The 26,129-nt window shown below is 42.7% G+C and overlaps 1 protein-coding gene across 32 annotated transcripts in view; it reads left to right on the top strand.

Annotated features, from left to right (window-relative positions):
- Nucleotides 1–26,129, top strand: part of Rbfox2 (RNA binding fox-1 homolog 2) — a 243,580-nt gene that overhangs the window by 72,576 nt on the left and 144,875 nt on the right. For 26 of the 32 annotated variants that reach the window (XR_015624243.1, XR_015624242.1, XR_015624241.1 and 23 more), the window contains 1 exon segment: nt 10,029–10,079. Coding sequence is in view for 23 of the 27 variants with exons in the window: in XM_087558166.1 (XP_087414292.1) it covers nt 10,029–10,079 (51 nt within the window). In the remaining 4 variants the exon portion in view is untranslated. 32 annotated transcript variants of the gene reach the window in all.

The raw sequence follows: 26,129 nt of genomic DNA, 5'->3' as shown, positions 1-26,129 counted from the left end.
TAGATGGAGATTCAAGGGACCTTTAAAAATGCAAAGAAGATGGATCCTTACCTGTTGTACAGAGCTCTGCTTAGGGTGGAGCCAAGACCTAGACATGAGGAAGTGAAATCTTAGAATGATCAAGAAAATCTAGGATGAATCTTGGGGTTGGGGATTTAGCTCAGTGGTAGAGCGCTTGCCTAGCAAGCACAAGGCCCTGGGTTCGGTCCCCAGCTCCGAAAAAAAGAAAAGAAAAAAAAAATCTAGGATGAATCTTTATGTCCATAACCAGGTTTAGCTATGGATTCTTGGGCATTAGACTAAAAGCACAGAATACAGAAGAAAAAAGCCAATATGTTTGACCTTATGAAGATTAAAATCTTTAGGTGGGTGGATGTGGCATCTCATGCCTGACATGTCAGTACTTGGGAAGCTGAAGCAGGATTGCTCAGAGTTTTAGGTCAGCCAGGGCTACATAGCAAGGTCCTATCCCAAAAAGCAAAACCAAAAATCCAGACATTTAAACACTTTTATTCATCAAAGGACACTAATAACAGAATGAAAGGAACTCAGTAATAGAAAAAAAATTGCAAATCATGTGTCTACTAAGTGATTGATATCTAAAACACAAGGCCAACAACTGAACCTAATAGCAAAATAATCTTCCACAGCTCAATTGAGAAAAATATTTTAATAGACTGTCAAGATAGTTCTGTAAACATATATTAATGACCAATAAGGACAGAAAAGATGCTCAGTTCACTAATCATAAGAAAAAGATTAATGCTATCATTAGAAGCTACTTCATACTCACAGGATAGCTATTATTAAAGAAACAAAGGGACAAGATAAGCAGGCGTTTGTGAGGATGGGGAAGAAATCAAAATCCCTGTGTATTATTGCTGATAGGAATGCAAGATGATGGTACAACTGCCGTGAAAAGTAGTTGGTGTCAATTCAAAAAGTTAGAGTCACCAGTAACATAGTTCTCCTGGATGTAAACCTAGATGAGCCAGAGACAGGTGGCGAGCAGGTACTTGTCTGAATAGGTGCTTGGCATCCTTCCCACAAGTGTACAAGACGGTGGAATATGTTGTCCATATACAGTGCAGCGCTAAGGGAAGCTTTGACACCTGCTATAATGTGGATAGACTTCAAAGATACTGTGACGTAAGCCAGCCACAGAGAGACAGATACTAAGATTCTGTTCATAAAGTATCTGAGTAGTCAGATCTATGATGACCCAGTGTAGAGTGCTATTTGTCAAGCTATATAGAATGGAAAATTAGTGTTTAAAGTACTCAGTTTCAATTGGGGAACCTAGAAAGCTAGAGATAGGTGGTTTTAAGAATATAACAAACCACAACTTTTTAAGAAAGGAAAAAACTGCTTAATATTATGTATGTAGAATATCCTTCAGAGTTTAAGATTATTACATTTTTATATTTGGAATATTTTCATGTTTGTAATGAGATTTGGGGAATGAATAAGCATGAAGTTCACATTTTATGTACCCTTTACATATATAATAATTGGAAGGTGATTTTTATGTTGCATTTTAAGTAACTTTGTACATGAAATAAAGTTTCATGGTTTGGCATTCTTCATTCAAGGCATCACAGTGATGTCATATGTTCAGATTGGGAGTTCTGTTTGTACCATGAGCATAAGCCTTAAATGTGGAAGGATAAACTAAGGGAGACTCTTATTTTTCTTTACTTTAAAGTAATATTCTGTTTTCTTGAACAAATATTACTTAAATAATAAAAGCAAGGATAAAATTAAGTGAATTAAAAAACCCAGGGGATGGCAGGAGCATGCTCTCCTCACGTAGGAAGCATAATCATTGTAAAAGGCAAAGCTCCTCTGCTTTTCTTAGAAATAACCTCATTCGCGTCTTCCTCAGATGTCTAGCTAATGACTTTACTCATTCGTTTTGTTTGTATTTTGTTGTGGTTTTGTTTTGTTGTTCTAGACAGGGTTTCTCTGTGTAGCCTTGGCTGTCCTAGAACTTGCTTTGTAGACCAGGCTGGCCTCGAACTCATAGGGATCCACCTGTCTCTCCCTTTCAAGTACTGGTATTAAAGTCTATATCACAACCATCCTGTTACAGTTCTTTTATTTAATTTTTGTTTATTCAAAAGGGTCTCAAGCTGGCCTTGTGCTTTTTATGTTGCTGAAATTAGCCCTGAGCTCTTGGGCTACCTGTTTCTACCCCTTTGGGTGCAGCGGTTACAGGCATATGCTGTCATTCCTGACTTTGTTTTTTTAAACATAGTTTAGCTCTCTATACCTAAGTCAATTTCTGAACAGATTTTGCTATGTCACCCAGGTTGGCCTTGTATATCACTCTTCCCCAACATCACTAATTTTTTATGAAATTTGTTAACATCTGTGAAACTGGATGGTCATTTGCCACATACCTGAGGAACTGATGGGAGAGAAAGCTAAGAGAGAGCTTAGTTGTTTGGACTTGTGGGGAGTTGCAGAGTTCATATTCACTTGTTACATAGTTTCTACTTCGAGTTATTTTGTAACAAGGAAATTATTCCTTTGAGCATCTCTTGTGTTAAATTCTGTGCCAGGTAATCTTGTCTCGTGTTCCCTAACCATCACTGCTGTGTGAGGTAGACATTCTGTTACATAGTTGACAAACTGGGGTGTGGTTGCTTGCTAGCATCAGGCATTGTATCCAGTATTTGAAAATTAAACTTCTGACTTCCAACGGGAGACAGGAGTTAGGTGTGTGAGATCAGTAGTCAATAGATATGAGAACAGGGGAATTCTAATTTCCCAGCCAGAGCCTTTTACTTGGCACCTGTCTCTTTAAAAGATTAGAGACCTTTTCTCAACTTTATAGCCTTCTCGTCTCTAAGGAAAGGGATTGATTTATCTTTTAGATCTCATGACTTATTGAAAAGATGGGGTTTGAGAAGCCTGTAGTCTTTCCCTTCCAATTTGGTATGAAATTCATTTAGACCACGGGCATTTTTAATGTTGACAAACAAGTAGTAAACCCTGTCTTAGGGTTTACTGCTGTGAACAAACACCATGGCCAAGGCAACTCTTATAAGGACAGCATTTAATTGAGGTTGGCTTACATGTTCCGAGGTTCAGTCCATTATCATCAAGGCAAGAACATGGCAGCATCCAGGCAGGCAGGGTGCAGGAGGAGCTGAGTTCTACATCTTCATGTGAAGGCTGCTAGCAGAATACTGGCCTCCAGGCAGCTAGGATGAGGTCTTAAAGCCCACGCCCACAATGCTGCACCTACTCCAACAGTGCCACACCTAATAGTGCCATTCCCTGGGCTGAACATATACAAACCATCACATCCACCAAGGTCAGAGTGTAGGTGAGGAGTTAACAGAACTGCCATCCATTGTGTGGACCAGGAGGGACAGTGGATTGTGACTTGCATAGCAAGAACGATTAGTTTACCAGTTAGCAATTGAACCTTAAACTGGAAGCAGGCTGGACCTACTAAATCTATACTCCTTAGAAATCTTCATCCTATCTTTACGTACTTTAACCCTGTGATTTGGAAGCAGAGTAATACTTGGTTGCTTAGCCGTGTTTCTCTTCTTGAGCTAGAGAGATTTTATTTGTTGCTGTGGTTTAGTTTGCACGGATTAGCACATGCAATTTAGGCTCATGTTAGTGCCTGCGATATTTACTTCCTTCTCTGTTTAAACTAGAACCAATGCTTGAAAAAGAGCAACTTGCAGTGAGCAAGGTAATGAAATATCAGGAGCAATTGCCCCAGTCCATGTGGTGTAAATAATTTCTCCTTCCATTGTTCCAAATGCATTCAAGGCAATGACTTTATTTCAAACAGAGAATAAGTCATGGGCATTACCCAAGTTGTGCTGGTGGAAAACAGGTCAGTCCCTACCTTAATTTGCTTCCTTCTCCTGAAGCACAAATTTTGTTTTATTCATAATGTCCTTCCTCTTCCATTTTGTGAAATTGGTTTGATTTTTTTAGATAAAAAAGTAAAAAGCAGTGGTGCTGACCTGGGTTTATTTGTGCCTCTCCTGGGTTTCAGCATCACTGTGGCGGGATGGGGCAGTAGAGAAACTGCTGGCATGCACACTCCATTATTAGGGAAGGGTTCATGGGGGAGGGGGAAGGTAATGAAGGAACATCCAGAGGCATCTGCAAGAATCTAGAGCAGAGAGTAAGGGAATCAGACTGGATAAGGCCAGGGCTCGGGAGGTGAGTGACCAGGAGAGAAGAGTGGAGGCACGGAGGTAGAGAATGGAGCCTAGGAAGGGAACAAGAGCGTGAGCGTGGGAATAGTAGAGATTGTGAGGAGGGTGATTGGCTGTTGGGAAGGTCAGGAGACCTAAGTCTGGTGGGGGGGGGGTGTTCTGATGTTTAACAAGTACTGTGAGTAGGGACTGAGGGAGCCTGGAGGGTAGAATGGTTTCTCGTACGCAGGCACAGGTATATGTCAATGGAGCCCTATTTCCCTTCTGTCAGAGGTAAGGGAGGTAAATGACTTCTTTTGGCAGATGGGAATCAGTTTCACAAGTTCCTAAGTAATACCGGCTTTTATGTAACCTCCTATAGACCACTGTGAGCTCATTTCTGGATATTCGGACTGCCTGAAACCTAACAGCTTTTGGACTTTAAAAATTGATCAGCTTGTTGTTTCTGCCTCTGTCCCAGCCAGCCTTGATCAGTGATACTGACTGGTATGACATGCTTTCACACAGCCTTAGGTTGGCCAAGCGTGACCTGTTGAGTACCTTGGGCACTGTGATGCCTCCTGAGGCTCCCTGCAGGCTTAGCTTTAGTACTGTGTAGACGGCCCCTTGGGGTCTAGATCACGACTGTGATCGGGAGCCAGAAGCAGGACCTTTGGTACTCAGCATTGGTAAGTCCTCCTAGCAACTCTCAGTTGTATCTAAAATTGCTTTATGATGACTCCCCCATGCAAGTGTTTTTTGTAATTTTGCTGGTATTTTTGCACATATATTACCTAATCAATGGTGATACTGATAATTTTCAGAAAGCAATTTTTTTTAAAGTAAAACCATTTTATTAACAACAGTGTGTGTTAGAGAACTTGCACGGCACATATGAGGCCCTTGACAGGATCCCCAGTCTTTGGAATGAGGGCAGAAACTGACCACTGCTGCAGAAAACCATACTGTTGTCTGTTCAGCGCTACTAGTCGGTCACACTGTTACTGGAGGTCTTGTCGTACTAAAAGCTAGGGATATTAGGCTACTGTGCCCCTCCCCTTTTAAAAAGAGACCTGTGCTTCTTACCAGCTTCACTAACTTTGCCTTCTTAACACTCAGGACTGCATGCATCAATAGCAAGGCATTGGGGCCTTGACTACCAAACAGCTGATGCTCCTTAATCATTGTTGTTCTGCTTAAGTGGCTCTATCACACCTAGGTGTGCCAATGAAGATAGGAAAGTCAGGATCATTAGTCTCACCGTGTCACTTCTCAGTGTCCATTTGCATACTCAGCGTCCACTGTGGTTGGCTACTTGACAGTTACTTAAGGACCTTGTGTTGCCCTTTCTCATGTCCACACAGGTTTAAGTGCTGGCCTCTGTAGCTGGTAAGCATTTCTGTGGTTGTAATTGTGCTTCTTATATGTGTATATATTTAATTAGTTAATTTATGGGTTTTTGAGACAGACTCTCACATAGTCTGGACGGACTAGGAATTCACTGGAATTCCTGGTCCTCCTGCTCCATTTCCTCGGGATTACAGCTGCTGAAGTCCTAGCTTCATGGCACTGTGCCCTGCTTTTATATACTTTATTTCTATCCACGATGTTAACTCTTATAATCCAGTCCCTGCTTTTAACCTTCAGTTGTTGTTTTCACACTGCTTCAACACTGAGCCAGCAAGATACCTTTCATGTCTAAAGTACGTGCCATGCAAGCCAAGTTATGAGCTTAGAGAGCTCTTAGAGACTTCTCTATATTTGTAAACCGGAACACAAGCTGTTGGAACTGTGTAAATGATAACATTTCCCCATTGTAAGAGAAATGGAAGTTCCTCCTAAGAAGTTCTCACTGTGGCTGACAAAACGGACACTCTGCACGCGTTTCCTGAGCAGGTGTACTGGGGAGTCTGTAGAGCCGAGGGAACAGTGGGTCTGAGGTGGAGCACGCACTGGGTAGTTTGTCCTATTGCCTGTCAGTGCCCCTGTAACTCACGTTCCTACATTAGGTATGATGATTCCTCTTTGAGCAGTCTTGACAGTTAAATAGTTTCATTTGTTTTTTCTTGATCTCATGGATGGGAAGTGGTGTCTCTAAAGGATCCCATAGGCTGTGTGGTTAGTAAGCACAGAGTAATGGAGAAGAATTCCAGTATTCATCAAGAAAGTAGGGTGGGGATACCTGTTGGCATTTAGGATACGGTACTAGAGCAGCACTGAGAATGAGTGGATGTAACAGTGTGCATTAAGTGGAAAGGAGCCTCACACAGTATTGAGTGAGTTGCTAGGAAACACATTGCAAGATTTATATTTATAAAAGTCAAAGCCATGTAAAGTTAATGCATTGTTAGAGATGAGTGTACAAGATAAAATTGAAAAGGAAAACCATGCATCTTCATTTAGTGTAGACCACTCTGAGACACAGCTCCAACACATAGAGTTCCCAGTAGCCCTAGCCTTGTAGTACAACAGATGGTAATGTTGTTCCAGCTTTGCTCCTAGAGTTTTTAATGATACTAGCTCCCAGGATCTCTGCCTCCCTCCCTCCGTCCCTCCCTCCCTCCCTCCCTCCGTCCCTCCGTCCCTCCCGTACTGTTGGTCTCTAGCATGTCAGGACAGGATGTGTTTGTGGACTGTTGTTCTTGCTTCCTACCCTGCGGTTTGAGAGATGGAACTCAGGTTCTCAGGCTAGGTCTCAGGCCTCTTTACCAGCTGAGCCATCTTGCCGGCCCCCATCATTTTAAAGTGAGAGGTTGACTGAGGTGCTCCTACACTATTAATCTCTTCAGAGGATTGGCGGTTTTTGTATAACGCCCGAACTGTGCGTCTGTCACCAGTACCCAATTTCCAGCAGTTTCATCATCCCAATGGAACCTGCTGCTGGTTACTGCTTGTTTTCACCCTCTGCCTCTAAACCCACTCAGCTATTTTCTGTCCCCGTGGACTTGTCAGTTTGGACATTTCCTATAAATGGAATGATGAAGTTTCTGGCCATTTTCTCTCTGGTCTTTTTTGCCTGCTGTGATGTCTTCAGGATTCATCCACATTTAGTCCCTTGTGTCTAATGGTGCTGCTGTTGGTAGCTCTACTCTCTGGGCCGTATGAGATTTGGCTGAGCTCACACAAGCTCTGTCCGAGTGGATGTGTGTTTTGTTTCCTTGGCTACATTCCCTGTTGTGGAGTTTCCGAGCCATGTGGTAACAGTGTGCGTAACTTTTTTTATTTTATTTTTCATTGTGTGTGCATACATGTGTGAATATGTACATACATGAGTGCATACATGTGTGAATATGTACATATATGAGTGCAGACGCCCACAGGTGCTACAGGCATCGAATGCTTCAGAGCCGGAGTTACAGGCACTTACGGGCCTTCTGACTTGGGTGTTGGGAATGAAACTAAGGTCTTCTGCAAGAGCAGTCTGTCTGTCCTTAGCCACAGAGCCATCCATCTTACGAGTCCAGCCTCGTATTACCTTCTTGGGCCACCAGCCATTTGTGAGGTGACTGCTGTACTGCTTTCCATCTCACCAGTCCTGTACAGAGTTCATTTCTTTTCTATCCTCAACTTTTGCTGTCGTCAGACTTCTGATTATGACTACCCTGTTGTGTGTTGTCCCTGTGGTTGGTCGTGCCAGTGGCTAATGACACTGAGCCTCCTTGCAGGCACCTTTCCTACCTGCCATCTTCCATATCTTTTGAAGAATTGACTGTTCAAAGCCTCATTTCATTTTAAAGGTCTCCCCACCCCTGCCCATTGCTGAGTTGCAAGAGTGCTTTGCATACTGGGAACATTTCCCTCATCAAATGTGACTTTGAGAGTACTCCCCATCGTGTAGGTGGACTTTGTTCCTGGAGGATGCTGAAGGACAAATGGACATTCGGATGGTGCTTACTTGAGCTCCCTGCTTGTCTCCCGTGCTGCTGGTGTCCTAGTATAGAGACTACTGGTTGCCCAGAGGTCTGGAAGGTTTCCTTCACAAGCGTTACAGTTTTAGGTCAGTCTAGCTGGAGTAAACAGTACAGGCCTTTAACTCCCTTTACATGTGGATATCCAGTTGTCTCATCAGCATTTCTTAAAAAGACTATTCTTTCTGCCCTTGACTTTCTTGGCATCCTTTAAAAACATTATTTTGGTTATAATTGTGAGGCACGCGCGCGCACGCACGCACGCACACACCTTAGCCTTAAGGGTTTATGAATATTAAAAATAAAAATCTTGAAGGAAAAAGCTGAAGAATAAGATTTCCAAGTTCACTCCAGAACTTTTAATAATCAGGAGAGCGTGGCACTGGCCTAAGGACAGGCCTATCTGCTGCTGCATGAGGATGAATTATCCTTCCCTGGCGTCCATTTCTTTTTGAATGTGTGTGCTGCTGGGAAGTAACCCCGGGCCTTACATGTATTAGGCAAGCATTCTACCACTGAACTACATCCAGCCCTTTTACATTTATTTAAATAAAAATCTCTGGACTCTGAGAGGGGGTGGGGCAAGGACTAGACGTGGGTCACGGTTATCTCTATTACTGACCAGGAGGGTTGTTTTGTTTTGTTTGAGGAGACTATAAATATTTAAGTGTTCAAAAAATTATAGGTACAGAGAATAACTTGGAATTGCTAGCTTATGCAAGACCAATTCCATTTATTTGCTTAAATATTCTTTTAGGTGCCTACCACGTGTCAGTCATTGTGCTAGATCTTGGGAGGGAACAGGGTATGATGGACAAGACGCAATAGTCCTGTATAAGCTTAAATTGACTCTACCTCTTATGTTTTTGAAGGGGGTACAGACTCTATATGAATATATAACCATGCTTTTGAATGTAATTATATCTTTGATGTAGCTGCCATTAAGTGGAAATTTTACTCTTTTCCCATGAAGCCCCATCAGTGAAAATTCCTCTTCTCTTTAGAATGAATAAAAACCCAAGTGCTTGGAAGAGGGTGAGGCTATTTAAGTAGCTACATTGAGTTCTTACAAATTACAAAGAAATTATGTGCTTTGTTTGTCCTTTGTGTGTGCATTGTCTCCTAAAGTTCCTTGCCTGTGAGGCAGGGCCTCATTTACTTACTTTCTCATGTTTTCAGTCATTTAACATTAGTTTGGAATTTTTATTACTCAATATCTATTACCTGGATGATCAAGTGGGTCCAGTCAGCCAAAGTAGGTGCTCATGATTTGTGTGTGCCGTGGGGCTGAATTAGTGCTTCTGTTGGCTGGCACCTCTACCCTCAGGGATCTTGATTTTACTATTTGGTATGAAGAGGAGACATACTAAATGTGAATTCTAAAAGGAAAAATTAATAGATAATGTGGAGCAGAAACTGTGCAAGTAATGTAAGTTACACTAACATGTATGTATGCTAGCGGCCACTTTGAGCCAGTTGGTGATTGAGTGGTAAGGGAGTCCTGAGCAGAAGTAGAACTGCATCTGGGCTAACAGAACTGATAGTTTAACTGACACTCCAGGTTAAAAGCATTGCTCAACAGGTTGTGTACACATGGAAACATGTGGAACATTGTCTGTCGTCCTGTGTCAGCCTCTGGGTCTGCTCAAACTCCAGGGAGGACAAAGTTAGGACTTACTCTTCCTTGTCTCAGTAGTACTCAGCTTGAGGAACACAGAAAAGGAAACAGTCTGCCTACACAAAGAGAAAAACTAGGATTTGTCTGTAGCGTGTTTGCATTTATGGCATTGTAGTGTTTAGCTGGAGAGAATTTATGTATGCAGGAACATTATCAAAATAGCAAATTTTGGGAACTTGGGACGAAATTTGTATTTGATTAGTTTGCATGATTTTGATTCTTAACATTTGCTTTTAAAGTTTGATTATTATTATTATTATTTTGTCTTAGAACGAGCCACTGACCCCGGGTTATCATGGATTCCCAGCAAGGGACGGCCAGGTAGGTATCTATGCTTCTAATTCTATTAGTATGCCCTGAAAGAATGCATTAAGAGAGAAATGGTAATTTCTCCTGAAATTACATTTTTGAAGGTAGTATAATTTGTGTTACCAGTGAATTTGCTTTTAGCGATTATTAATTAAGTACACTTTTTAATCCTAAAGGTATTATAGTCATGTTATTTAAAGTATGAGTCTTACAGGAGAAACGATCTCTTAGCAGTATAACTCTTCTGATAGTTATGAATTTTTAGCCTCAGTTTCTTGGTACCTCCTAGTTCTTTTGTTTATTTGATTTTGTTTTGTTTTGAGGGGGAGCATTTTGAGACAGGGTTTCTCTGTGTAGCCTTGGCTATCTTGGAACTCACTGTGTAGATCAGGCTATGATTGTACTCAGAGATCACCCACCTCTGCCTCCTAAGTGTTGGGATTAAAGGTGTGTGCATCACTGCCCAGCAGACCTTCTAGTTCTTAATACTGGACTTACCTTTTCATTTTCCATCATTCGCTTGCACAGATATTTTTGAGTATTTGCAGCAATCTGCAGCAAGGCAATCCCTTGCTTATCCCTGGGGTGTTCTTAGCCATGTGGGTTTTACAAGGGAAGGCTTACTTGAGAAAAAGCAGTTTCTGCTGCCTGTGTTCTTGGGTTGTTGATTCCCAAGCTCTCTCAAAGCCTGGTCAGAAGTACTTCCTACAAGACATCCTCAGTACAGCTGATATGTTGGGGTCTAGGAATTGCCACACAAACCACTCAGACCCCAATCTCTGTGGTCTCAGTTAAGCAGGGATAGTTTATTGAATGCTACCCCCAAAGACTAATTGATTAGGGCTGTAGACCAGACTCAGGAGCTAGCTGCCACCTCTAGCCAGGATCCTATAGATCTTTTAACCCTTGAAACCCACAAACATCTGTACCAAGTTATTTCACCAATCAATGTTTAGGGATAGGGAACATGTTTTGTTTTGTACTAAACCTGCCCCCATTGGTTGGGCATACAACTGTGGTAGGGGTCTTGTCTTGCTTAATATCATGTCTTAACTTGCTAAACCAAGATGTCAGTGACCTAAGTACCTATCTCTTTCTGCCAAGCAGGTGTCGGTTATGAGGGAGGTCTTGGGAACTTAAGGTTTACTTGACCCCTACTCAAAATGGAAGTCTTCCAAATAGCTTCTTAGAGTGGTATAGGTGTCTCTCGTATGTTGGGGTCCATCCCAGGAACAGCTTATAAAAACAAAAACCATAAAAGTTTATACATAGGTACAGGGAGTGCTGCCTGGCAGTTGGTTTGGTACCAACCTTATTGTGGCTAACTATACAAGACACTTATACCTGACCTCTGTTGTGATTGGTTTCCAAGAACACCAAAGCACAGAACATAGCAGAATATTTGATCACCTCGGGCATGAGAAAGTTTCCTAGTAACAACATTAGTAACAGCACAAAATGGCCAGCTAGATAGGTAACAGTTACCCAGGCCTTAATATTTTACCTATGGATTAACAGTGTGCAAAACCTTCAGCCTCAGTAGAGCTGGCGTGTAATCTTCAGCATCTTTGTGTTATTTAAAGACTTGAGCAGATGAGGCTGTTCAGAGGTAAGGTAGGACCCAAAAGACCATCCCTTAGAGAAGTAATGTGGATGAGTTTCATCTTGCCTGCAGGATATTAACATTTTTTAGGGGGTTTGAAAGGATAATTTCTGATACCTTTGAAGACATACTCTTGGTTCTTTATAGTGTTGTTTTTAAAAAGCCACCCATGTTCTACTTGCCTGTGGAACACATGGAATGGCAGTGCTAAGTGAAAGGTTGAGTAGTTCCCAGGTCTAGAAGGAACTGAGTTTCATCAAAAGTGCTGAAGCTGATCTCAGAAGCTAGGATAATCAGCAGTCCTCTGCAGGGCTTCCTCCCTCATGAAAAGCTTTTGCCCAGTGCTTTCATTTTTGCTAGGATGACGACATCAGAGTGCCACAGGTGGGATAGGAAGGATAGAAGAAGAGTTGTTGTTCTCAGGGCTCATTGCCTAGTAGATTCTTCCTGTTGAAATAGAAAGAAGATGGGAACTTTTATTGAAAGATAAAGTGTCACTGGGCTACAGAGGTGGCTCAGAGGTTAAGAGCACTGACTGGTCTTCCAGAGATCCTGAGCTTAGTTCCTAGTAACCATATCTAGCTCACAACCATCTGTAATGAGATCTGATGCCCTCTTCTGGTGTGTCTGAAGACAGCTACGGTGTACTCATATACATGAAATAATAAGTGAAAGAAAGAAAGATAGGGTCACTGGCCCTAAATCTAAAGAGAATGTAGAAGTCATGTGTGTTTTTCTTCTTAGTGTAGCCCTGCCCTGGAGTTTCTACTGCCTGTGGTATTTATGACCTTTGACAGACAGTTCTATATCTTGACCATACATCAGAAAGAAAATGCTGGAGCCTGGAGATGAGCCCCTATAGATTCTGACTGAGTAGGTCGAAGATTGGGTTTAGTGGTTCTAATGTTAGAAATCCCTGCAGGTGATTCTGTCATGCAGAATGAGAGCTGTACTGTTAAGGGCTGCTTTATAAGAAGACTTTTTCTCTGTGTCACCCTTTCTTCTCACCCAGGGTGTTAGCTAACATATGGGAGATCACATTCAATCTCCTAATCTAGATTTACATAGCAATGCACATAGTTCATTATTTATAAAATTGCCTATCTGAGTATCAGATGGCAGACTTATTGATGTATCTATAGAGAAATAAAATCAGAATTTTATTTTAATTTTAATTTAAAGACTCCGTCTAGTTCTGTGTCTCTGTGGGGATTGCAGATGAATGGGGCGCTAAGCGAAGGACTGAGGAAGAATTTCTTGATGCTCATATAGTGGTCTCTGCCGGCACTCCTTTATTGCTCTTCTTTGGTAGCAGGGATCTGTTTGTGTTTCTGTGCGCCCATTGCCTGTGCCACTGTGCTGTAGGCTGGCACAGACCCTTCGCTGTGGGGCAAAGCTGCTGGTTTTCCTTGAGGCACATTCCAGTGGTGAAAGGTCTCTTTTTGTTTATTTTCTTGGGCTCTGTCGGATACTCTGGCTAGGTCTGTGGGATCTTAGAAAAGTACAAATATGAAAATATGAGCAGCTGCTTGTTGTACTGGATGAATAGAGAATGTAAATAAGTGCTGCTAATTAATGCCCTAACCCTGTGAACTCCCACTCAGTGCCTTGCGATTAGGGGGCTCTGATCAGTCTGAAATAGTGGTCACCTAGCAGTTTGTGCTGGGCAGGAGCTGAACTTGTGATCTTTACAGCTCCCAAGTGTGGATTTGGCTCAGCAAATCCAGGAGCTGGAATCAAGGTAGGGTGCTGCTGAGAATTTTAGTTGAGTGTCTTTGTTTGTTTCTTATTCTTTTGGGATTCTGCCTTACACATGTGAGAACCATTTCTACCCAGGACTTTGATCAGCATCTAATGCTTGTCTGCATGTTGTGAAAGGCAATCACTTCACGTTTCATCCTCTCTGACTTCACTTACAGTAGACGATGCAAGTGTTTCCTTTGGGAAGGAAGATAAGGACGCCAGTAAAAGCCTTCCCCAAGTCAGCACCAAATTAGACCTTGAACGCTCTTGAGCTGTGCTCCATTTCTTCAAGTGGAGGTGACGGACACGTGCTCACTTGCTCACGTTTTTACTTTCATTTAACATCTCCCAGACCTTATGATGCTTAGCCATAGATCTAGGTAGGAGGAGTCCATGACCACTGGCTCAGTTCAGTATCAACTTAGTACACCAACTTTCACTATGTCTGTAGCACATTCATCTTGTTATAAATGGTAAGACACAGTCATGTTAAAAACCCATGAAGAAAAGCAGAAGGAAGCCTGTCTGCTGGTAGAGGTTCCGCTCATTTGCTCGCTCATTTGCTCGTTTGTTCGTTCGTTCGTTCGTTCATTCATTCATTCATTTATTCATTTATTCATTTATTTTTGGTAGTGGTTTACTTTTGAGCCAGGTTCTTTATGTAGCCCTCCATGTCCTGGAACTCTCTTTGTAGACCAGACTGGCTTAGAACTCACAAAGATCTTCCTTCCCTATTCCTCTCAAGTGCTGAGATAAAAGAAAGGGGTGCATCACCATAACTCGCAAGGTATTTTTGTTGCTGTTGTTTTAAAATTTATTTCATGTGAATGAGTGTTTTGCCTGCATGTATGTGTGCCTGGTGCCCAGGGAGACCAGAAATGCTCTCTAATCTCCTACAACTGGAGTTACAGAGGGTCGTGCACTCCCACGTGGGTGCTGAGAACCAAACCAAGTCCTCTGCAAGAGCAGCCAGTGCTCTTAACCGCTGAGCCTTTCCTAACCCACTTTGGGTTTCTTAAGCAAGGTTACCATGGCCTTTTGTCCTGAGCAATCATGGGGATGGCAGTGCTCATAAAGTGGTCAAACACACACTCGTACTTTCCAGTGTGATCTTTTGAAGAAGTGGAGAAGGTGAACACTGTTTCAGTTTCACAGATATAGAATCAGCTTTTTAAAAAGCTAAGTATTTATCAAAGCCGTGCAGGATTTTAGGCTCGTAATGTCGTTTAGTGATTTAGAGTTCTAGCTCCTGGGGGCTGGAAAGATGGCTCAGTGGTTAAGAGCACTGACTGTTGTTCCAGAGGAACTAAATTCATGTAACTCTAGTTCCACGGGGTCTGATAGATCACATAGACATACATGCAGGCAGAACACTTAGTGCACATAAAGTATACCCTTGTTGCTCTCTCTTGTCCCCATGTTACCGCTGCTGATCCCTTTCTCTTCCCAATTTCTTCTTCTTCTGCTTCATCTCCTCTAGCCCTACCTTAATGGGTTTTGTTAGAAGCCTGGGGTGAGAGGTTATTTACAGTCGCATGGTTGTATCACGGGACTCCCCCCACCTCCACCAAGACACCATCGACTACTTATAAATCCTAAAGGTAAGTGAACCTTGTGAGTCCCACTTTGCTCCTTGATGAACGTTGATGGCCCAGTCTCGTGCAGGTAATTAGAGCTTCTGTGAGTTCAGGAGTGGCACAAACATGTTGTATCTGGAAGATGGCACTCTATAATGCTCTAGCCCATTCTGAGTTCTCTTATTCTTTCTGTCCTCTCCTTTGTGATGTCTTGGATTTGGGTGACATAGATGTCTTGTTAATAGCTATGTGCTATATGATCACTTATTCTCAGTTATTGACCAGCTATGTATGGGTCAACACTGTCCTCTGATCAAAGCTGACAGCACCATTTATCTTTGGAGATGAGCATATTTGTTTAGGTAGCAACTTGATGAGCACATCATGTCCTCTTAGGAAAAATAACAGTTGCACCTTCTCTGCTAGGATCTATGACTCCATATCATCCCTGAAGACTTTTGACCACATATATAGCACCAGGCACGGGTTCCTTCTTGTGGAGCAGACTTGACACTAGTCTGAAGGTGGTTGGTTGGTTATCCTTATAAAAGGCATGCCACTGCTGCACTGTGGGCACATCACCATGGCACATCCTGCCTGACCAGTGTCTCTATCACAGCAGAGTGAGTCTACCGCTAAGTGAGAGCGTTGATGGTATCTTCCCAGCACCTAAACAGCAGCTTCTGGCACTGAATGGGCTAGCCAGTTGATGATGTCCCTCCATCTCACCCTCAGCCTGAACTCTTCATGATACACTGCATAATGTGCAGTTTCAGCAGCAGGGCCTGAGCATCTAATTCTGGTGGACGGCCAACTACAGCTTGCCATGCATGTATTTGTAAATGCACCCTGGTACAGCAAAGTGAGATTGTTTGTGAGCCTTTTAAATGGGAGAACAACTGCGTGTGTCAGGTCTTAGTTCTTGTATAGAAGGGACTTAGGAATGGTAGTTCAGTTAGAAGAGGGCTTGGTTCTCTATAAAAACCTCATGGATCTGTTAAGATTGTTGATTTGGAACTGGCTTTCAGAGGAGACCTTGAAAATACAGCAGGAATCCTAAGACTGGTCCTTTGTCACCTCTGAGTATTGCAACTTTATACACCCACTATTATTAAGGTGACTATAATAATCTGTTGTTCAAGTTGGGCCACTTCTGAGAATGGAAAGGTAAGCTGACAGTTTCGTTGACACAGCCCTGGACCAACTGGGTGGCATTGGATAAAGGCTCCTTTTAGTGGTCATTAAACAACACAGACCAGCAGGCCACCAAGGGTTAACTAAACATTTGGTTGAAGTAGGAAAGCAATTTTAAACTTTCGTTTAAAATTTTATACAGATCTACTGATAGAAATGCTACTGGGTTGTTTCATAAACTAGCTTCACAAAATGTTCAGTGTCTGTTTTTTTGGTTTGTTTGTTTGTTTGTTTATTTGTTATTTTTTGAGATGACTTCCCTGTGTGTTCTAAGCTCACTTCCAATTTGGGATCTTTCTGCCTTAGCCTGAAAAGTGCTGGGGTCACAGGCATGTTGCCAGACTTGGCAGAATGTATGCAAGACATTAATGGCATTCCTACTAGCCCCATGGAGGTCTGTTCTTATTTCCTCTCAGTCGTTCTTTACATTTGTCTTGCCTGCATCCAGTCCAACTGAGCAAAGATTTCTTGTGTCTTATTAAACATTCTCAAAGCATTCAAATGTGGACTGTTGGCAAGGAAACTCTGTGATTTCATCAATCATCTCTATAGTATCTAGTTGTACTGTAAGGACTTAAACTTGTATGACTAGGTTACACATAGCCTAGGGACTTTGAGAAGGGCTTGGAGGAGTATTGCAGAATTGTGACTGGGTTTATCAGGCAGGAGAGCTGGAAGCATGGCCAAGGAAGTGCGGAACAAGTGATCTGATGGAACGCACACTGCCAGCAACTGCAACTGAGCTGGCTTTAGTGTCCAGTTCTGTCACCTCAGGTCCAGCAGATGCAGGTAGATGAACAGAGTAGCCCGTCTGAGACATGCTCAGTGCTGGTGGGATATTTGTAAACTAAGTGTTGTAGGCTGATGCTGCAGTGCCCTCTCATAGTCCTTTTGAGCTTTAATTCAGGCACATCTCAGTGCCTCACACTTACTCTGTTTGTGAATGAGGTGTTAACAGTGAGCATTTGAGACAAGAACAGACTGGCTTAGGTTTAGGTGTTGAAGTCTCTGTAGAAATAGGATTATCAGAAAAATTACAAAAACAAATGTTTGTAAAGTGCTCTGCGGCTTAAGTTTACAGAGCTTTTTGTGTCTTACTTGATTTTTAGAGTAGCTCACCCAAATTGGGCTTGTTCCTATTTTATAGAAAGAAAACCAAAGTGTTCATGCCCTAAAGTTCTGTTTCTGTCAGGTTTTCTTCTTGTCTTGCTTTAAAGGGCTGATGGTCCATAGTTTATCTCTTTATTTTAAAATTAGGGAAGAGGGATGGGATCCCCTGGAACTGGAGTTACTATAGATGGTTGTAAGTCCCCATGTGGGTGCTGGGAACTCAACCTAGATTCTCTGTGAGAGCAGCTCTTAATCACCTGGCCCCTCTCCAGCCCCTGAAAGCAGTTTTCACGATGAACTTTTCAGAATTTTAGTTACTTTGGCTGGGGAGTAAGGACAAAAGCACCACCTCTTGTAGTCCTTGTGCAGACAAAGCCGGCTGTTCTGCTTTTGTAGGTAGATAACTGTGGGTGGAAGATGTGGGGAAGGCTTCAGTTACATAGCTTAGTGCCTTCAAGCTTAAAAATGGACATAGCTCTGTGTAAAGTGTGCCTTTCAGTGTTTTCTAAGACAGCATGTACGTGTACACACACACACACACACACACACACACACACACACACACACACAAATAAATGCATGGGCATGCACTCATGCGTTGATTGTGGTCAACAATTGATTGGTGGACATTATTTCCTAGACTTGCTAATGCATTATAGTCAATGGTTCTGGAAAAACATTCTTGTCCTTCAGAATTCAACTTTAGGGCTGGGAGTGTAAAGGCTGCTTACTTAGCATTCACGAGGCCCTGGGTTTAAGTCTTAGCATAAACACAAACAAAAACATATGAGGATGTTCATGTGTTTAAGCATTTACTGCCCCATCTGTGCATCCAAATCCCCAGCTCTCCCTGACCCCAGCTAGAGGCTAGATTAAAATGATGGGTTCTGGGGTTGGAGATTTAGCTCAATGGAAGAGCGCTTGAGACCCTGGGTTCGGCCCCCAGCTCTGGGGGGGTGGGGCGGGGAGATGGGTTCTGAAGGTAACTATTTCTTCTGTTCCTTACACTCCACCATCTCCTCCCCCCCCCCACTCCTATCATGGTGTCGTCCCTGCACCCTCTAGTGGAGGAAGGGAGGCACATGCAGCAGTTTTCTTTATTTCTTTTTTTTCCCCCACGTGGAGAGGTTTAATGAGAGAAAAAGAGGAGAGGAAAGGAGGCCAGCCATGGGCATGTGGAAGGAAGGGGTCGGGGTAGAGAGAAGGGTCAGAGACAGAGGGGAAGAAAAGGGAAGAACAAGGAGCAAGAGAGGAGAGTAAGAGCAGCAGTTTTTAACTCCGTGGGTTGTGGGTTTGCTCAGCCTTGGCTTTTGTCCCCAGGTCTCAGTCTTCAAGGGTTCACAAACTGGGTTTCCTGTTGCTACCATCATGGATCTGCAGAACTTGCATTCTGCTGTTTCCTATTTATTAATTGTACATATCCTCTGGCTTCCTGCGGCCGAAGATAGGAATTACATTTTATAAGCATACCTTCTTCCATCTAATAAATCCAGGATATCATTGTTTTATAGGCTGTATGATATATCATTAACACTAAATATTTTTATAGTCAAGTGGAAGAATAATATGACTATATTTCCTTTCTTTTTTTTTTTTTCTTTTTCTTTTTTTCGGAGCTGGGGACCGAACCCAGGGCCTTGTGCTTGCTAGGCAAGTGCTCTACCACTGAGCTAAATCCCCAACCCCTATATTTCCTTTCTTATATTATTTCCCCCCTGAGCTACCCCCCCCCACATACACACATACACAGAATATGAATCTATTTAAATGCACATGTGGCAGTTGTTTTTTAAAAGCTTTATTGAAGTATAGTTTCCACACTATAAAGTCTATCCAATATAACGTTCCATTCAGTGACTTTGTAAATGTGGAATAGTGGCCCTGTCACCATCCCCCAGTTTTAGGACAAATCCATCACTCCAGGTATTCACTCAGTTGTTGACTAAAAGACAAACACTGTGATAAGCTTTCTGGCTGAAACTCTCTTCTGGGCATTTCCTATTGCTAGACTTGTGTGAGGTACCTAATCTATTGTCTATGACTCTTACCCAGCTTTTGAGGCTCGTCCGGATTATAGTCTATATTATAGTATACTAATGCTTTAATCAACAATGTTTTAGTTTTCAAATTTTTGAGTCACTAGAATTGTACTGTAGCAAGTTCTCTATAATTAGTACTTAAAAGCACAGCTCTGACCTCACTGGGGTCTCACTACACTACTTAGCATGTCTCTGCTGAGCACTCCTCTCCGCTCCTCTCCCTCATGTAAGGGCCTCAGTATTCCAGCTTTACTGTAGGGCTTGGTAAGGGCTGGGTTTAAGTCCCAGGACCTCCCCTTAAGGTACCTCCCATGCTTGCATCCAGCCCGTTCCCTAAGTCTCCTGTTAGTTGCTACCTCCATCAAGAAGTCTCGCTGATAGGTTTATATGGACTAGACTTAGTGTCTGCTGTCCTCTGAAGGACATGCTTTCCTTCCATTTCTGTTGGTACTTATCCCTGCCATTAAGAGATCTTAAAGGTCATAACCCAAACAGCCCTGCAATAAGGACCTGATATATTTGGACAAAGACGGGAACAGGGCAACTTTGGTCAGACTGCCAGATTTCATCACCTCTGCCTTGCCAGAACTTTATGAAAAATTAATACAGAGAAGCAAGATATCTGATCTTCCATGAGAGAGCACCTCTTACAAATTTAATGACTTTGGTCAAGTGGGTATTAAATGTAAATCTGTCATTTTATCTAGCCCTTGAAGACTCTTAAACACCCAATAAATGTCTTTATTGAATTAGTAGAATGTCCCTGTGTGTCTCCTGTTAGGATTGCCCCTTGTTCTTCGTTGTACCTGCACCCAGTGCTCTCACAAGCACCTTGACATCATGTGGGTCATAGACTGACTCAAGAATTCTCTAATTCTGTTGTTTTATGATTGCCCCCACCCCTAACCAGAACATTAGTTTCAGTAGATGTACTTTACCCTTAAGAAAGCAGGTGGCCAGGCAGGGTTATTATAGTGAAGGCACTAACACACAGAGAACACAGTGGTGCCAGCACCTGTAGGAGACATTAAGTAATACTTCATACTGTATATAGATAGGTAAAGAAAGGAGTCACAGTAGGTTAAATCAGGCTCTGGAGTTCTGTCTCTGAATTGGACAATCAGAATTCTAAATCTAAAAGTGCTAGCTTTCAAATTTTATAAATTTTCAACTAGACATATTTTGTATTTCATCACTTCCATTTTGATTAAAGAAACAATGTAAAGACAACTTTTGAGATGAAGAGTTGTCTCAGTGGTTGAGAGTACACACTGATTCTCCAGAGCACTGGGGTTTGCTTCTCAGTCCCACTGTACTTCTGAATATCAATAGGTGTTGACGGTTGCCACAAACTATCCAGGACGTTCATCAGGCCTCTGAAGGCCTCTGCACCCATGTACACACCACACACACACACACACACACACACACACACACACACACACACACACACACACGAAACAAATCCTAAAAGAGTTTTGTTTTACATTTGATTTTTCTGTATTTTGCCCTGTTTCTCTCTGTTATCTTCATACCGGTTCTCCTTTGATCTCAGTGAGTCCCCAAGGAGTCTATATGCAAGGGAACAGAATTGTAATCTTTACTGGCATATAAGGAAATTAAGATTTTGTGAGAGCTTGATAAGAAACTCTAAGAAGTGTTATAGCTGGTTTCTGTTTGATGAGATGTACTGAACTCCAGACCTACAGGCTTGAAGCTTTTTAAAATAGTTTCTCTTCAGATGTTTACTTAAGGTAGAAATAAGGCAATCAAGTGTGCTTTGGTGAGTCCTATAGTTTATTGCGACTCAAAGAATTTCGTTTGAGGCTTACAGTGCTTAAAGAGGAGGCAAAATGAAGTGGATAAAATGCTATAGCATATGTGCAGTAGACAGCTATGCTAACCACACAGTGAGGGAATTAGAATGGAGGCCTAACTAAAGTTCTTAGGAGATGCCAGCTTGCTTGCCACTACATCAGAGATCTGGGCAGCACAGAGCTCCCAGATGCTCGAGGATTGTACTGTGTGGTCAGGCAAAGCTTTATAGCTCCACAGTAACATGGACAGAAAGAGAGTGTAGCCTGCAGTAGCCTAAATGCTCAGTGCTAATGAAACTCTCGGGTTTGCATAAATTGAAGCCTAAATTGAGATCAGTGTGTGGGTATTGTTCAAACCTTTTTGGGTAGCATTGCTATAATGGGTGGGACCTAAATGTCACGCTCTAGAAGGGAGAGGGGAATGCATGCTGTGTAGCAAGCCATGTAAGTGTCTGAAGTCACTTTATATAGCCCAACATGAGCTACAGAGACATAGCTTGTACGAGTAGGTAAGTGGTGGGTGGTTCTGGTGGAAAGGCGGGGAAGCTGCGGCCTGCCTCTTGGTTTCTTTCACTTGGGAGGCCCTGAAGCTGACGGGAACAGTTTGAAAACCACTGGAGAATGGTTGTAGGACTTTGGTGTCAAATCCAAATTTCAGTTTGAGCCTGATGTTTTTACCTCTCTGAGGTTTTGTTCCTTATTTGTAAAAAAGAATATTGAAAAATATCTGCTGGAAGCATATTAGCAACTTCCACAGTGTTTCTGGAGACAAGATGGGTCAGGTGTGCTCAGTGTGCTGAGTCCCTGGGCAAGCGACCACAGAGACAGAGACCTCACATGGACGGTGAGCTTCTATGAAAACAAAGGCTCCCCAAACAATATCTCAGGGTTCATAACAGAGTAGGCTCTGCTTCCGTCAAGTATTAGGCTAGGTAAGTGGGCTCTGTGGGCCATCCTCTCTGTTCATTCTGAGGAAAGGAGACAGAAACAGAAAATTCAGCTCTGATAACATTGGTGGGCCCAGAAATAAGTATTTTTTATAAAAGTTTCACCTGCCTTTTTTTTTTTTTAAAGATTTATTTTATATATGTGAGTACACTGTCACTGTCTTCAGACACAGCAGAAGAGGGCGTCAGATCCCATTACAGATGGTTATGAGCCACCATGTGGTTGCTGGGAATTGAACTCAGGACCTCTGGAAGAGCAGTCAGTGCTCCTAACCATCAAATCATCTCTCCCAGCTCCATTTCCTGCTTTTGAATTTTGTTTTCATACCTTAAAAAGAAAACACGACTGTGAGGGGCCAGTTGATGATGGTCTGTGGGCAAAAATCAGCTTGTCATCTGTTGGTGTACTGCATAGGGACCCTAGTTTGAGCTCCCACAGTCATGTAAAAAGCTGGACATGGTGGCACGTTTTAAGTCTTACCACCAGGGAGGCAGAGACAAGGAGATCCCTGGGCTTTCCTGGACAGCCAGCCTAACCTAATGGTCAGACCCTAGGTCCCAGTGAGAGACTGTTTGAGGTGCCTGACTCCTGAGAAATTCTCAAGGTGGCTCTTGGGTCTCTATACATATAGGCATTCATATGGACACAAGAGCACCTGGAAAAAGGGGGGGAGGGAGAGGGAGGGAGGGAGGGAGAGAAAGAGAGAGAGAGAGAGAGAGAGAGAGAGAGAGAGAGAGAGAGCGAGAGCGCGCACGAGAACACATATCTTACATATAGGCCATATGTGAGTTAAACAATAGATGACAAGCTGATTTTGCCCACAAACCATAGTTAACTGGCCCATAATTTAGATATTTCTTTTTAATAACCTATACAGCTTTATGGCCTGTGAAAAACAATAAAAAGAAAAAAAAGATTGTTATTAGTGAAAGATTGTTATTAAGAAAAGCTTAGTCTTGATACTAGAAAAAGTAGGGCCCCACCCCTGTGACTAGTTAGTTACTCGTTTGTTGTTTTTTCTTATCTCCGATTCATAGAGATGGTTAAGCTGTGGCTGTCTTCAATGGCTGCATGAAAGAAGTCCGATTAGGCCTTGAATCCCTCCCAGCACTTGAGAAAGCAGAGGCAGGCCCCGTGTGTGAGAGTTCTCTGAGTTCTAGCCAGCCAGGGCCAGGTAGTGAGACCCCCAAACAAAAGAGGGATGTTCTAAATAACAAGAAGACCTGGAATCTTGGGTCCTGTGCTTCTTCTCATGGCTCAACATTTGTCATTTGACCTTGGGCCCACCAGTTTTCTCAGGTGAAGAACAGGAGAAGGTAGACATGAAGATACTTTGTAGCTCTTACAGTTTAGCTGGAACCGCACTGGAACAGTTCTCTCCAGTAGAGGTGCCCAAGATACCAGCTACATTTCACATTCTACTGGGCACTTTATGAGAGCAATTTTTCTCCTGTGCCACTTTTGAAGTTCGTGGTACACTCACAAAACCATTATATCAAACGCTGGTCAGTTAATTCTTCAACCGGAACCAGTTAATGTATTTGGAGACAAGATAGGGCCAGGCCATACATATGGAGGAAGGGCCTAAGAAAGCTGCCAAAAGAAGTCTGTCCTTCTCACTATGGGCTGAAGAAAAGTTCTTAACTGGAAACCTTTTTGCAATTGAGTCTTATGCTGTGGACTCTTAAATCTCCTGGGTGGGAGGAGGAAAGGGAAGAACAAAGGTGAGGTGGCTCTGTCGACTTCTGTCAGCAGAGGGCACCCAGAGCAAAGCAAGTAGCCATTGGTCCATAGTGAATTTGCTACACCGGCACAGAACAACTTGCATTTTCTTTATCTGCGCTAACATTCTCAGATGTTTTTTACCCACATTAGAGTTTGGCTTTGTTTGTTGCCCACTTTAGTAGAAACCCAGTTCCTAGAGTGTCCTGAGGTGCTCTATCCTACACTGTAGATGTGTTATTTAGAGCTGTTATAGGCACTTTATTTCAGATCCTGTGAGGAAGTAGCCCTGAAATAACAGTGATTTATAAAGGCCCTAAAGTCTGTATGTCAAGTGGTCTTTGGTGGGTGGCCTCTGGGCCAGCAGTGTCAGTACCACCTGAGAATGTGTGTAAATCGATGGTCTTCCTGCCCCCTAGGCTTACTGAACCAGAAACTAGAGGATGCCCAGCAGCCCATTCCAGCATGCTCTGCAGGGGATTCTGGCTCAGACTCAAGGCAGAGCACAGGCTGGTCCTTATTGGAGGGCACTGCCAAGTACTCAGCCAGGAGTTTCCCCTTCACTCTCTAGACATGGATTCCAAGCCTAGAAACATGTACTTATTTGTCAGTTGTGTAAAGTGCTGGGGAGCTCTGAGCCCCAGTCCTTGTGATTCACAACTATGTGTTAGTTGCTGAGTCATTGAATTAATATTTTAAAGTCTTAAAGAAAATATATAATATACAGTAGATCAGTGGATAAAATAAAGTTCTCCTGGCGTATTGAACCTTTCTGTTCATTGTTCAAGTCATTTGTAGGCAGCTGCTCTGTGAGTATGCACATTCTAAAAATCTCCGCCCCCCAAATGTCAGTTGAATTCCAGCTCAAGCCAACTCTACTGGAACTTTCTTTTCATGTTATTAACTACTACAATATTTTTAAATAGCTTCATAGTATTCTACTGAGAGAGAATCATGTTCCACTATTGAGTTACTCTTTTTTGAGGATACACTTAGGAAGAATGGAATTGTTAGAGCTGCACCAGGCGACAGTTATTCAGGGCGACTTAGAAGTGTCACACTTAAGATGATAAATACAGATGAGGTAGAGGAGGGGATATGAAGTTGGAGAGGCAGTTCTTCGCGTGCGTGAGGTTAAAAATGAGTTGGAAAATAGGAAGATAGATTGAAGAGTATGCCAGTAGTAACCCAGCATCCATCTGGGCTTGAGCAAGCTGGACTAGGTCATCTAGGAAGTGGTTATGACCAGGTTGGTGCTAATAAAGTGCTTTTATCACTGGCTTTTTGATATGGAGGCCAACCTGCTGGTTAGGTGACATGAGAAAACCTGGGTGTACAGTTTCTATAATTGGTTTTACTATCGAGTACTTTCGGGTGGTAGACACCATCGGAATTTATTATTCACGTACACTTTGTTGTTTGTTTAACTTCTGTAGCTGCATATATTAACTGTGTTAGGTGGTGTTTCCAGTTTACAGAAGTGGGGGCTGAAAGGGAATGTTTTGCTCTTGGCCCTGGAGTGCTGAAGCACTGTATGTTCATCAGCTTTCAGGTGGCAGGTCATGCACTCTCTCATGGCAGTGTCTGTCTCTGTGTGACTTTACTCCCTGCTGCACAAAGGAACAGTTAGGTGTGTGGGGAAGATACTAAAGTCAAGACTGAGCGTGGGCTGACTGTGACTATAAGACCAAATCAAGCCAACGTGAGCCCCATTATTGTCTTTGGGCAAGTGGAAGCCTGACCTGGGTCCTGCAAGGAACAGAAGTGGGAACTAGAGAAGCGATAGGCTGGAGCTGGCAGGCACTGGAAACAGAGGCAGCTGGCTGGAAAATCCACATCCCCTCAACTTTCCTTCCTGAAGAAAGATGTCATTTCTTAGGACATTAAAAACACCGGCTCTGAGATGTAACTTGTATGCTACGCAGCTGAATCATTTAGCATATATAATTCTGACTTTGTATACATTCATAGAGTTGTTCAGCCATCCCAGCATCAGATTTAATTTAGAACTATTTCATCACTTCATCTGAAGCCACTTCCTACTGAGTCATAACTCCCTGATTCCTGTATTCCACCCGTGCCCCAAGTTGTGCTCATCCACTGTCTACTTTTCCCGGCAGCTTTTCTTTTGCATGCAGATAGGTCAGTGGCCCTTTGAGGCTGGCCTCCTTGCACTGCAGATTCATAGATCCATCCATGCAGAGTGGAGATGCCAGCCAGTGCTCCTGTTTTCTTTTGTTGTTGCTGCCCAGTCGTGTTCCTTTGCATGGCCGTGATATAAAATCTTAGTTATTCTGGAAAACATGGTA

This window comes from Rattus norvegicus, chromosome 7, assembly GCF_021556685.1.
Source record: "Rattus norvegicus strain SHRSP/BbbUtx chromosome 7, alternate assembly SHRSP_T2T, whole genome shotgun sequence".
Taxonomy (NCBI): domain Eukaryota; kingdom Metazoa; phylum Chordata; class Mammalia; order Rodentia; family Muridae; genus Rattus; species Rattus norvegicus.
Note: the sequence above shows the minus strand (reverse complement) of the source record. Positions and strands in the feature narration are given on the sequence as shown.